At 47.3% G+C, this 13,142-nt stretch overlaps 1 protein-coding gene across 5 annotated transcripts in view; it reads left to right on the forward strand.

The window, feature by feature from the left end:
- The window catches only part of ABHD16A (abhydrolase domain containing 16A, phospholipase), a 60,889-nt gene that overhangs the window by 28,344 nt on the left and 19,403 nt on the right, over nucleotides 1-13,142 (forward strand). For all 5 annotated transcript variants that reach the window (XM_058168225.1, XM_058168223.1, XM_058168224.1 and 2 more), the window contains 5 exons: nucleotides 429-543; nucleotides 1,158-1,259; nucleotides 4,278-4,341; nucleotides 6,569-6,618; nucleotides 10,076-10,199. In XM_058168225.1, coding sequence (XP_058024208.1) covers nucleotides 429-543; nucleotides 1,158-1,259; nucleotides 4,278-4,341; nucleotides 6,569-6,618; nucleotides 10,076-10,199 — 455 coding nt within the window. The remainder of the gene's footprint in view (nucleotides 1-428; nucleotides 544-1,157; nucleotides 1,260-4,277; nucleotides 4,342-6,568; nucleotides 6,619-10,075; nucleotides 10,200-13,142) is intronic.

Here is a 13,142-nt window from a genome sequence, read left to right on the forward strand (position 1 = left end):
TGTGAAGGTTAAATGATTGAGGTTTTCTGTCTGAGGTTGTAAAACTCCTAGAGCAGGGGTATCAAAACACAAGGCCCGCGGCCCGCATCCGGCCCGCGATGTGGTCAGATACGGTCTGCGGGGCCATCCTGGAAATTGTAAGGGGCCTGCCCACATTGCTTCAGCCTGGTCTACCCAAAGCGAACGGGAAACATGCCAGCAGTTTGGGGAGTAGTGTCAAGGTGGCCACACCCACCCAGCCGGCCATGCCCAGTGAGTGGCAACCTGCCCAGTTGGCCACGCCCACCCAGCCCCGAGGTCAACCACAGCCCTGAAGCAGCCCTTAATGAAATTGAGTTTGACACCCCTATCCTAGAGTAAACTTTGGCAGGGAGATTGCACAAGTGTTGAGACGCCTGTCCTTCATTTCCCCACCTATTTGTTGACAGCTTTATAGTGGCACACACCTTTGGACGACGTATGCTGTACCCGGGCTCTGTCTACCTGCTGCAGAAGGCTCTGATGCCCATGTTACTTCAAGGACAAGCTCGACTGGTGGAAGAAGTGAGTAAACACCAACCAGGAATTTAGGAGCCCCCCCCAATTCCCAGACTTCTTTCCAGTCTACTACTCATCCTGATACATGTAGTCCTCGACTTAAAACCATTTCTTTATTGACGGTTCGAAGTTACGGCTGCACTGAAAGACGTGACTTACGACCATTTTTCACACTTGCGACCCGTTGCAGCGTCCCCATAGTCACCTGATCCAAGTTCAGGTGCTTGGCAACTGAGTCATATATACGGACAGTTGCAGGGTCTCGGGGTCACATGATCACCCTTTGCAACCTCCTGGCAAACAAAGCCAACAGGGGAGCCAGGTTCATTGTTACAACCGGATTACTAACTTAACAAACTGCAAGCGATTCCCTTAAAACAACTGTGGCAAGAAAGGTCGCAGAATGGGCAAAACTCACTTAACAACTGCCTGGGAAGAGAAAATTTGGGCTCAGTTGTGGTCACAAATCAAGGACTTCCTGTACAAAAATTAGAAATTAAGTTTCCCTCATTTGTCCTCCCCTATCATTTGCCCCATCCTCCTATCCTGGGAATCTGGCATTTGGGAAGCCTAAAAGAAATGCAGAAAATCCCAAATAAAGGTTGTTCTCCTCCTTGCAGTACAACGGAAGACGAGCCAAGTTGGCAGCTTGCGATGGAAACGAAATCGACACCATATTCGTAGATCGAAGGGGCACTTTGGAGCCACAAGGCAGAAAACTAGTGAGTTGACACCAAGTCGTGGTTTAACTCTCAAAAGATTTTATTGATAAATCTCCCTTAATTTTTCCTCTCCCGCTCATCCTTTACAGCAAGAATGTGCCAAAATTACTAAGCTGCTAAGGGAAGAATAGACTCTTATTTCCACATCACTGACACCAAAATCGAACCGTCTTCAAAGCAGGAACTATTATCCACCTTTTATCATCCTATTGGCTCAACCATGCCTGGTTGCCTGTATCCATAAATTGTTACTTACCGTATTTTTCAGACTATAAGACACATCTTTTTCCCCCCCAAAAAGGGTGACAATCTGGGTGCATCTTATACTCTGAATGTAGCCCAGCCCAGCTTTTCAAACGGAGGTTGCTCAGTTGCTCAACATTTCTTGAGAAATCAGGGTAGCCTGCAAATCTAATCAAGTTACAACTGTAGGGAGTTGGATAAGTTAAGTTTATATTCCCAGCAGAGTAATTTGGGCTCCAGGGCAAATTATCCTGTTGTTGCAGTGAAGGCAACATGATCTTTTTCTCAAAGCAGGGGCTTCTTATCAGTCCCAGGCAGTATGGCCAATTTTGGTGGTATATGGATGGCAGGGAAGATATTTAATACAGATAGTATTTGACTTACAACAGTTCATTTAGTGACCATTCGAAGTTTCAACGTCACTGGAAAAAAAAGTGACTTGTGGCCATTTTTTCACGCTTAAAACCGTTGCAGCATCCTCATGGTCAGGTGATCAAAATTCAGATGCTTGGCAAATGATTCATATTTATGACAATTGCAGTATCCTGGAATCATGTCATCAACTTTTGCGACCTTCTGACAAGCAGTGGGAAAGCCACTTAACAACCGTGTCGCTAACAACTGTAAAGATTCGCTTAACAACGGTGCCAATAAATGGGGCAAAAATTTATTTAATAAGCATCTCACTTAGCAACAGAAATTTGAGGCTCAATTGTGGTCGTTAAGTTGAGAACTACCTGCACCAGAAAACTGCAGTGCCTCTCAAAGAAACGCTCAGGTTTCCTAACTGCAGAAATCTTGAGTAGGGGGTTGGGCTAGAAGACCTCCAAGGCCCCTACCAACACTTGTTATTCTGTTCTTCTTCATTACCTCTTATTCTCTGCTTATCTCAAAGAGGATTGAAGGGGAGCTCTGGAAAGCTTCATAGAGTAGAAGCCAGGAAGAGCTCCACATTTTGGGCACAACATAGGATGTACATCCTTTTATTCAGAGCCGTGGTGGCGCAGTTAGAATGCAGTATTGCATACTGAGTCACTGTCCACTGCCAGGAGTTTGATTCTGAACGGCTCAAGGTCGACTCAGCTTTCCATCCTTTTCAGGTCGGTAAAATGAGGACCCAGATTGTTGGGGGAAATATGCTGACTCCATAAACCGCTTAGAGCAGGGGTGTCAAACTCAAGGCCTGGGGGCCGGATCTGGCCCGTGGGATGCTTAGATCTGGCCCACGGGGCAGCCCTAGAAACAGCAAAGGACTGGCCTGCGGTGCCTCTGCCAATGAAAACGGAGCTCGGGAGGGGCTGCATGTGGCCCTCCCGGGCTCGGTTTTCACTGGCAGAGGATTGCAGGAGGCCGTCACAGCTGAAAAACGGAGCTTGGGAGCCCGTTTTTGCTGGCAGAGCGCTCGGGCCACCAAAGGCGCCCCTGACACGAGTGACATCAAGCTGGCCACGCCCACCCCGGCCCCCTGAGGTTAAACACAATCCTGATGCGGCCTTCAATGAATCTGAGTTTGACACCCCTGGCTTAGAGAGAGCTGTAAAGCACTGTGAAGCGGTATATAAGTCTAAGTGCTATTGCTATTCAACAAGTCTCCCTTTGAATAAGAAGAACCTTCCCTTTCAGGGGAACTACCGTATTTTTCGGACTATAAGACGCACTTTTTTGTCTCCCAAAAGGGAGCGAAAATGTCTATGCCTCTTATAGACTGAATATTGCCAAAGCCCCGACCACCCACCAGCCATTTTTTGGCCTCCACACACCCTGTTCCCGGGCCCTTTTTTGTCCCATTTTTGAGGCTTTTTTTTTGGCCTGTTGTCAAGGCTTTTTGGGCCCCATTTTTGGGGCTTTTTTCAGCCTGTTTTTGAGGCTTTTTTTGGCCTGGTTTTTTGGAAAAAACAGGCCGAAAAATGCCTCAAAAATGCACCGAAAAAGCCTAAAAAAATGCGCCAAAAAGCCTTGAAAATGGCTCCAAAAAGCCTTAAAAAAGCCTCGAAAATGGGCCAAAAAAAGCCTTGAAAACATGCCAAAGAAAGCCTCAAAAACAGGCCAAAAAAGCCACAAAAATGGGCCTCAAAAAGCCTAGAAAATGGGCCAAAAAAAGCCTTGAAAACGGGCCAAAAGAAGCCCCCAAAACAGGCCGAAAAAAGCCTCAAAAACGGGCCGACCCCCTCCCCCGGGAAACAGGCCAAAAAAAGACTGGGAAAGGACCAAAAAAAGCCAAGGCCAAAATCTTTTGTTTTGTTGTTGTTTTCCCCTTCTAAATGTAGGTAGGTCTTACAGTCAGGTGCATCTTATAGCCTGAAAAATACGGGGTAAGTCGTCAGCTCAAGATCTAGGACCCTTGAATGGTGCAAGGCATTAAGGGACCAAATGAACGGCAGACAATGGTTTTGTTTTATTTTCTTTAACTAATTCTTTGTTGCCAAACAAAAGCACCCGTGGTTTTGCAGATAAAAATAAACCTATTCGGAGATCGCAGCATCTGCTGCTCCATAGGGGTGCCAAAGAAAAGTTCGGACATGTGATGGTGGCTCTATATGGGGGAGATTGATTGATTTCATTCCCAGATCCTGCAGAGCTGTCTCTCTTAAGGACGATTCCCATCAATATCCCAGTATTTAGCATTGTTTGGATAGATCCAGCTACTTGTTATGCACAGGACGTTCATAGGCAGGAAGTGGGTGGGAACTTCCTGCATGTTGGCTGGTTGCACAGCACGTTTCCTGTCGTTTGCATTGCTGACACGATAAAAGTTCCTATTTTTTATCTTTTCAGGTGATTTGCTGTGAAGGAAATGCAGGCTTCTATGAAGTAGGCTGTATCTCTACTCCTTTGGATGGTATGAGCCATCTCATTCTATTGCATTCTTTTCAAGGGAAAGGACTTTTAGATGAATTAATTCGCTATTAATAACAGATCATATTTGAGGGGCAGATCATATTTGAGGAAGCTTATTTTCCAAAGCACACCAGAAGGCAAGGACAAGAAACAATGGATGGAAACCAATCAAGGAGAAAAGCAACTTGGAACTAAGGAGAAATTTCCTGACAGTTAGAACAATGAATCAGCTTTCTTCCAGAAGTTGTGAATGCTCCAACACTGGATGTTTTTAAGAAGAGATTGGACAATTTGTCTGAAACAGTATATAGAATAGAATAGAATAGAATAGACTAGAATAGAATAGAATAGAATAGAATAGAATAGAATAGAATAGAATTTTTATTGGCCAAGTGTGATTGGACACACAAGGAATTTGTCTTGGTGCATATGCTCTCAGTGACATAAAAGAAAAGATATGTTCATCAAGGTACAACATTTACAACACAATTGATGGTCAATATATCAATATAAATCATAAGGATTGCCAGCAACAAGGTTTCGTGCCTGAGCAGGGGGTTGGACTAGAAGGCCTCCAAGGTCCCTTCCAACTCTGTTATTATGTTATCTTATGTCCTGGAATTGAATTAAACCAGGGATTCTCCTAAAACGATTGCAAGAAAATTTGAGTTCACTTTCTAAAATGTTTTCTGGGATAGACCCAAATTGTGGGATATGTTTTCCCATTCATATCCTGTGCTAGGATGCAGAAAGGTTTTCTCTGTTCCTTTTAAGCTGCTGGATCTCAAGATCTTCCCTTTTAGCTTAGTCTGATGTTAAGACTGTCCAACAGACAGTTTCCCTTGATTTTGGAAATTGCCCTTAACAAAATCCATTTTTAATCTGGAAAGGCGGATGGTGCCTGGATGGCATCTTAGAAGCACAGCTATGAGAATTAAGTCACTGGGAGAAATCAACCCGAGCCAGAGAAGTAGTTCGGTTGGTGCAGAGCTTTAATTATATACTTGCATGATCAACCATGTGATTGATGTTCTATACGTTCAGCTCCTGTCTGGATTTCCCAAGCTGAAGTGATGGAGACATGTTCTATCATACCTCTCTGGGCATTACAGTAGAGTGGTGAGATGGTGACATGATAGCAGTGTTCCAACATCTCGGGGGTTGCCACAAAGAAGAGGGAGTCAAGCTATTCTTCAAAGTACCTGAAGGCAGGACAAGAAGCAACGGGTGGAAACTAATCAAGGAGAGAAGCAACTTAGAACTAAGGAGAAATTTCCTGACAGTTAGAACAATTAATATGTGGAACGACTTGCCTGCAGAAACTGTAAATGCTCCAACACTGGAAGTTTTTAAGAAGATGTTGGATAACCATTTGTCTGAAGTGGTGTAGGGTTTCCTGCCTGGGCAGGGGGTTGGACTGGAGGACCTCCAAAGGTCCCTTCCAACTCTGTTACTCTATTCTAATTTAGATCCTAAATTAGAGGTTCAGGGCAAACCTTGGCACACACTACTTAGGAAGCTACACATAGTCCTTGCTTAATGAGCAATTGCTTAGCAATCATTCAAAGTTACGACAGACCTCCCTAGAGCTACTTACAACCCGGTTGCGGAATTCCAGTGATTGCATTTTGTGTACTTGGGCAACCAGCCCACGTTAAACGGCTGTTTGCTGCATCCTGGGGTCATGTGACTGATTTTCCGCCATTTACTTCCCATTTCTGACACACACACACACACACACACACACACACACACACACACACACACGGCCCGTTGAAGAAAAGAGGCTCGCTTCACAACTGCGGTTTTCATTCAACAACCACTGCAACAAGAGTGTTAAAATCAGTCACGGCCACACGGTGATCCGCTTAACGACTGCCACCATTTGTGACCGTCATTCCAGACCCAATTGTGGTCCTAAGTCAAGGATGACCTCTGTGGTTGCAAAATCATTACAAGCTGCTATAGGGCCAGGTCTAGTTGATATTGTGTAGGGATCCTGTTTGTTTGTTTTTTAACCCTAGATGGCTCTTTTTCTTCTTCATCCTCTTCTTCATCTCCTGTTTGAGGAGGGGGTTGGACTAGAAGACCTCCAAGGTCACTCCCAGTTCTTTTCTGATGGATTGATGGTTGTTGCGTTTGTTTGGGGTGTTTGTTTGTTTTTTTGGGTTAGGATTCTAGTTATTGCTGATCTTTCTTTTCAGTTGATTTTTCTCCTTGTCTTACAGCTGGATATTCTGTGCTGGGGTGGAATCATCCTGGGTTTGCAGGCAGCACGGTGAGTTATTCTGAGATTTATTTCAGATTATTTTTGACTTCTCCAGTAACTACTCTCTGAAGAAATCTGATACAGACCTGGCCATTCAATAACATATTAGGCGTATTGCAGACCACTGCGCCAATCAACCAATTACTGTACTTTTCGGAGTATAAGATGCACTCCCCTCCCCCCAAAAGAGGTTGGAAATGTTGGTGTGTCTTATACATCGAATACGACCATTTTTGGCCTCCCAAAACCCGGCCCTGCGTGTCCCATTTTTGCCAAAAAGAGGCCCCTTTTTTTCAAAAATGGGATGCACAGAGGGTTTGGGAAACTTGCAGAGTGCTCCTGGGGCCTGGGGAGGGCAAAAACACGATGCATGGCGGGTTTGGGAGGCCAAAAACGGGCATTTTGCCTCCCAGCCCCAGGAGCACTCTGCAGCCCTCACAAACCCTCTGCATGTCCTGTTTTTGCAAAAAAAAAAATGGGCCCATTTTTGGCCTCCCAAACCCCCTATGTGTCACGTTTTTGCCCTCCCCAGCCCCCAGGAGCACTCTGTAGGCCTCCCAAACCCTCTGAGCACTCTGTTTTTGTGAAAAATGGGACCGTTTTTTCGCAAAAATGGGATGCACAGAGGGTTTGGGAGGCCTGCAGAGTGCTGGCAGCCGTGGAAGGCAAAAAGTTTTTTCTTCTTTACATCTTCGAAATTTATACTTCGGTGCGTCTTATAGTCCAAAAAATACAGTAATATTTGGATCAAAACCATGTAAAAGTATTATTTGCTAGGCTGAAACAATGGTCTTTTTTGAAAGCCTTTAAAAGGTAGAGGCCTGCTATTTACATCTGCCCTGAATATCTTTTGCTTCCTCTTTGATGAAGCTTAACAATAGTAACTTGTTTGTCTCTGTTTGGAAAACATAAGAATATTTATCTTTGAAAAGATTCACTTGGGCTTATAGAAGACAAGAAAGAAAAGTTGAGAGCCCTTAAGTACACAAATGCTAAAAATCCAGGGAAATCCATTCAAGCATTTTTATCTGAGAAATCTAGAAACCTATAGTATGTAACATAGAAGAAGCAGTCAGCTTATTTTCCAAAGTACCAGAAGGCAAGACAAGAAGCAATGGATGGAAACTAACCAAGGAGAAATCCAACCTAGAACTAAGGAGAAATTTCCTGACAGTTTGAAAAGAAAAAAAAAAAGGCGGGGGAGCAGGCTACTTCTACTGATCACCGGCTGCCAGTAGTTTGGCAGATCAAATCTCACCAGGCTCAAGGTTGACTCAGCCTTCCATCCTTCCTAGATCGGTAAAATGAGGACCAAGACTGTTGGGGGCCATATGCTGACTCTGTAAACTGCTTAGAGAGGCCCATAAAGCGCTATGAAGTGGTATATAAGTCAGCACTATTGCTGTTGAACAATTAATCAGTGGAACAGCTTGTCTCTAGAAGTTGTGAATGCTCCAACACTGATGTTTTTTAAGAAGAGATTAGACAACCATTTGTCTGAAATGGTGTAGGGCAGTGATGGTTAACTTTTTTGATGCTGAGTGCCCAAAGCGCACGCACATACGTGCAAATGCGCATGCATGTGCCCCAACCCCCAAAATGCAATGAGAGCACCTCCCGACTCATTCACACGCATGCCTCCCCTGCATGCTCATACACCCCCAGACATGTGCCTCGTGCCCCCCCTATACCCCATTTTGGCTTCCAGGTTGGTACAAGAGGGACATGCATGTGAACCCCCAAAATGCAATGTGAGGCAGAGACCAGAAGATCAGCTAGCCGGAAGGAGGCACTGTCGTGTCCCACTCCTCCGCTGACGGCCGGGACAGGGAAATCCGAATCAGGCGTGCCTCTGCAGCTCTGCCCAAAGTCCTAGCAAAGTCGTCAAGGCAGGCAGGAGACCAGAAAGTGACTTCAGCAAGATATGTTTAGACTTTGCCTGACTCAGAGAATGCCAGAAAGCAGATCCTTTATATAGGCCATGGGGTGTGGCTCCATGACTTCAGCAGTTATCCAGGCCTGCCCCTCCCTTCCTTCTGTTGCCTCCGCCTATCAAGTCTTCTGAGGTGAGGGTCACTCCAGTCGGCAGCTGTTGGCAATAGACCTCCCTCAGGCTCACATGCTGTGGAGGAGGGGGAGGGGTCTAGTTGCTCCGTTTGCCTGGGCATGGAGCCAGAGCTGGGGGCTGGAGGTACTTCTTCCTCTTCAGCCTGTCTGGGCATGGAGCCAGGGCTGGGGTTGGGAGGCATACTAGAACATTCCTCCGTGTTCAGAAGCAGATAAGAAGACCGCGGCTGAGGTGAGATTGGACGAAACACAACAGGCACGTGCTTATGTGTGGTAGACCTGGGCTGGGGCAACGGCTGGCATGTCCACAGAGAGGGCTCTGCGTGCCACCTGTGGCACTTGTGCCATAGGTTCGCCATCACGGTTATCAGGTTTCCTGCTTGAGCAGGGGGTTGGATTAGAAGAGCTCCAGGGTCCCTTCCAACTCTATTATTCTGTTATATGCTCAGTGTTTGTTCTTTGCCCTTCTACAGTGCAAGAACCAATGAAATCTATTCAGTGGTTTACATATAGGTAAAACTAATGCTGTTCCTCAACACTCATTCTGGGAAATGTTTTTTTTTCCCTAGAGGACGGATATATAATAGCAGGATGGTGCGTGAATTTATGTCCTAGTTTTTGTAAGGGCAAAAAATGGGTGGGCTGATTGAGAGTGACAAGCAAGGAGTTAGCAGAGGTGGCTAAATTGACTGTTTTGATCAAAGAAAAAAAAAATACAAATGCTTTTATTTCTACTTGGGAACCGCTTCTGGACTTTGTGCTTTAGATGGGGGGAAAAATGAAACTTTGATTTTGGGTTTTACCGATGAGATAGATTTGTTGTTACAGTTTATACTATTATGTGAAAGTAAAAAGTTGAGGTTTAATGCCAATGCTTTATTCTACTGCAACAGAAGGAGTTGGAAGTCAATGCCTTTTTTTTTCCCTTTTTCCTTTTTCTTTCCCTTCCCTTTTCCCTTCTATCTACTTTTGTATTTTCTTTGTATGCTACATTATACAGTAGAACCTCTGATCACGACCATCATTTGTTCCATACCTTTCGTTGCAACCCGATTTGGTCGTGACCCTAACCTAGTTTTGGAAATTTGTTGCTTACAAAAAAAAAAAAATGGCACTGAAGGGGAAATCGACCACAGAAAACAAATGTGAATTTTTTGGTCGGAACCCAATTTGGTCACGGTCAGAAGCGTTCGTGACCAGAGATTCTACCGTAAACGAATAAAAATTGAAAAAGAAAGACTCGGAATGACAAGCAAGGCCCCTGGGAAGGGATTTTCATAGAAAAGAAGACGAGAAGGAAGGAAACCCTTAGTCTTTCCCCCTCAGGCATAACCTGTCTCCCTTGGTCTCCTTGCTCTCAGCAACTTTGCCGTTAATTGTTTTCCCCACTTGTCTCTAGGGAGTTCCCCTGCCACAGAATGAGGCCAACGCCATGGACGTGGTGGTGCAATATGCCATCCACCGCCTGGGCTTCCTTCCTGAAGACATCATCCTCTATGCCTGGTCCATTGGGGGCTTCACAGGTATCAATTAACAAGGCCCAGAAGGAAATTAGGAATTCCTAGCAGAAGGGGGAGGCTGGAGAAAGGGAGGCAGTGTTTTTCAATCATGGTGACTTTTAAGATGTTTTGGACTTCAACTCCCAGAATTCTCCAGCCAGCATGCTGGGGTCATCGAGGTCATCTCGTGCCTCTTTACAGCTGCACTGCAGTCCTTGGCCTGAAACCAGCGGTGAAATCCAGCAGGTTCTGATAGGTTCTGGAGAACTGGTAGCGGAAATTTTAATAATAATAATAATAATAATATTTTAATTTGTATACCGCCCTTCTCCCGAAGGACTCAGGGCGGTGAACAGGCAGATAAAATATAAATACACACAATAATTTAAAACAACCCTTAAAAAACTAATTTAAATGCCCAAAACGTTAAAAAACATACTCCCCTGTAAAATAACACAATTTTAAAAACCCATCCAATAAAATAAAAATCAGGCTAGTCCAGCCATATGAAATAAATAAGTTTTAAGTTCGCAGCGAAAGGTCCTAAGGTCAGGTAATTGTCGAAGTCCGAGGGGAAGTTCGTTCCACAGGGTCGGAGCTCCCACAGAGAAGGTCCTCCCCCTGGGGGCCGCCAGTCGACACTGTTTGGCTGATGGCACCCTGAGGAGCCCCTCTGTGGGAGCGTACCGGACGATGGGAGATAGAAGCCGGCAGTAGGCGGTCCCGTAGATAGCCCGGTCCTAAGCCATGGAGCGCTTTAAAGGTGGTAACCAATACCTTGAAGCGCACCCGGAAAACAACAGGTAGCCAGTGCAGTCTGCGCAGGATAGGTGTTATGTGGGAGCTCCGAGACGCTCCCTCAATAACCCGCGCAGCCGCGTTCTGAACTAGCTGAAGTCTCCGGGTGCTCTTCAAGGGGAGCCCCATGTAGAGAGCATTGCAGTAGTCCAGGCGAGAGGTAACAAGGGCATGAGTGACTGTGCATAAGGCATCCCGGTCCAGGAAGGGGCGCAACTGGCGGATCAGGCGAACCTGATAAAATGCTCTCCTGGAGACGGTCGCCAAATGGTCTTCAAAGGACAACCGACCATCCAGGAGCACGCCCAAGTTGCGTACCTTCTCCATCGGGGCCAATGATTCACCCCCGACAGACAGCCGCATCTGCAGCTGACTGTACCGAGGTGCCGGCATCCACAGCCACTCCGTCTTGGAGGGATTAAGTTTGAGCCTGTTCCTCCCCATCCAGACCCGTACGGCTTCCAGACACCGGGACAGCACTTGGACAGCTTCACTGGGGTGGCCCGGGGTGGAAAAGTACAGCTGAGTGTCATCAGCGTACAGTTGGTATCTCACCCCAAAGCCACTGATGATCTCACCCAGCGGCTTCATATAGCTGTTGAACAGGAGGGGTGAGGGAATCGACCCCGCGGCACCCCACACATGAGGCACCTTGAGTCGATCTCTGCCCCCATGTCAACACTGTCTGCGTCCGATCAGAGAGGTAGGAGGAGAACCACCGATAAACGGTGCCTCCCACTCCCAACCCCTCCAACCGGCGCAGCAGGATACCATGGTCGATGGTATCAAAAGCCGCTGAGAGGTCTAATAGGACCAGGGCAGAGGAGTAACCCTATCCCTGGCCCTCCAGAGATCATCCACCAGTGCGACCAAAGCTGTCTCCGTACTGTATCCGGGCCGGAAGCCGGACTGGAACGGGTCTAGATAGACAGCTTCATCCAGGTACTGGGGTAGCTGACATGCCACCACACTCTCTACAACCTTCGCCGTAAAGCGAAGATTGGAGACTGGCCGGTAGTTCCCTAAAACAGCTGGGTCCAGGGAAGGCTTCTTGAGGAGGGGTCTCACCACAGCCTCTTTCAAGGCCGCGGGAAAGACCCCCTCCCGCAGAGAAGCATTTGTAATCCCCTGGAGCCAGCCTCGTGTCACCTCCTGAGTAGCCAGTACTAACCAGGAGGGGCACGGATCCAGTAAACATGTGGTGGCGTTCAGCCTACCCAGCAACCTGTCCATGTCCTCGGGAGTCACAGGATCAAAGTCATCCCAAACCACCTCAACAAGACGGGCCTCGGAACCCTCGCCTGGATCTACCCAATTTTGATCCAATCCGTCCCAAGCTGAACGATTTTGTCGTATAGATAACCGTTAAACTCCTCGGCACGCCTGTAGGGGTCCTCCCGCCTCCTGTTGAAGGAGCGAGCGGTCACCAAACAGGGCGGCCGGGCGGTTATCTGCCGACGCAATGAGGAGGAACGAACGCGCACCCCTCATTGCCACTAGGTAGGTCCTACTATAGGACCTAACTAGTGTCCGGTCAGCCTCAGAGCGGCTGGATCTCCAGGCACTCTCTAGGCGTCTTCTCCGGCGCTTCATCTCCCTCAGCTCCTCGGAGAACCAAGGAGCTGGTTGAGACCGACGCCGGGTCAGAGGCCGCAAAGGCACGACACGGTCCAAAGCTCCAGCCGGCGCCCCTTCCCAGGCCGCAACTAGCTCTTCAGTCGAGTCGTGGGACAGGTGTTCGGAAACGCCCGAGCTCCGCCAGGACCCCCCCCGGGTCCACCAGGCGCCTGGGACGGAACCAACGCATTGGTTCCGTCTCCCTGCGATGGTGGGTAGCGGTCAGAAAGTCTAGACGAAGGAGAAAATGATCTGACCATGACAAAGGTTCCACAACTAAATCATTTAAAACCAGATCATTAAACCACTGGCCAGAGATAAAAATCAGGTCTAGGGTACCTCCCCCGATGTGGGTAGGGCCGTCAATTAACTGAATCAGGTCCATGGCCGTCATGGAAGCCATGAACTCCTGAGCTGTCGAGGATGCTACGCCGGCTGATGGCAAATTGAAATCCCCATGACCAGCAGTCTGGGGTTTCAACTGCCAACCCGCCAGCAACTCCAACAGCTCAGGCAGGGCTGTAGTCACGCAGCAAGGAGCCAGGTACGTGA

Source organism: Ahaetulla prasina, chromosome 2 (genome assembly GCF_028640845.1).
Source record: "Ahaetulla prasina isolate Xishuangbanna chromosome 2, ASM2864084v1, whole genome shotgun sequence".
Classification (NCBI taxonomy): domain Eukaryota; kingdom Metazoa; phylum Chordata; class Lepidosauria; order Squamata; family Colubridae; genus Ahaetulla; species Ahaetulla prasina.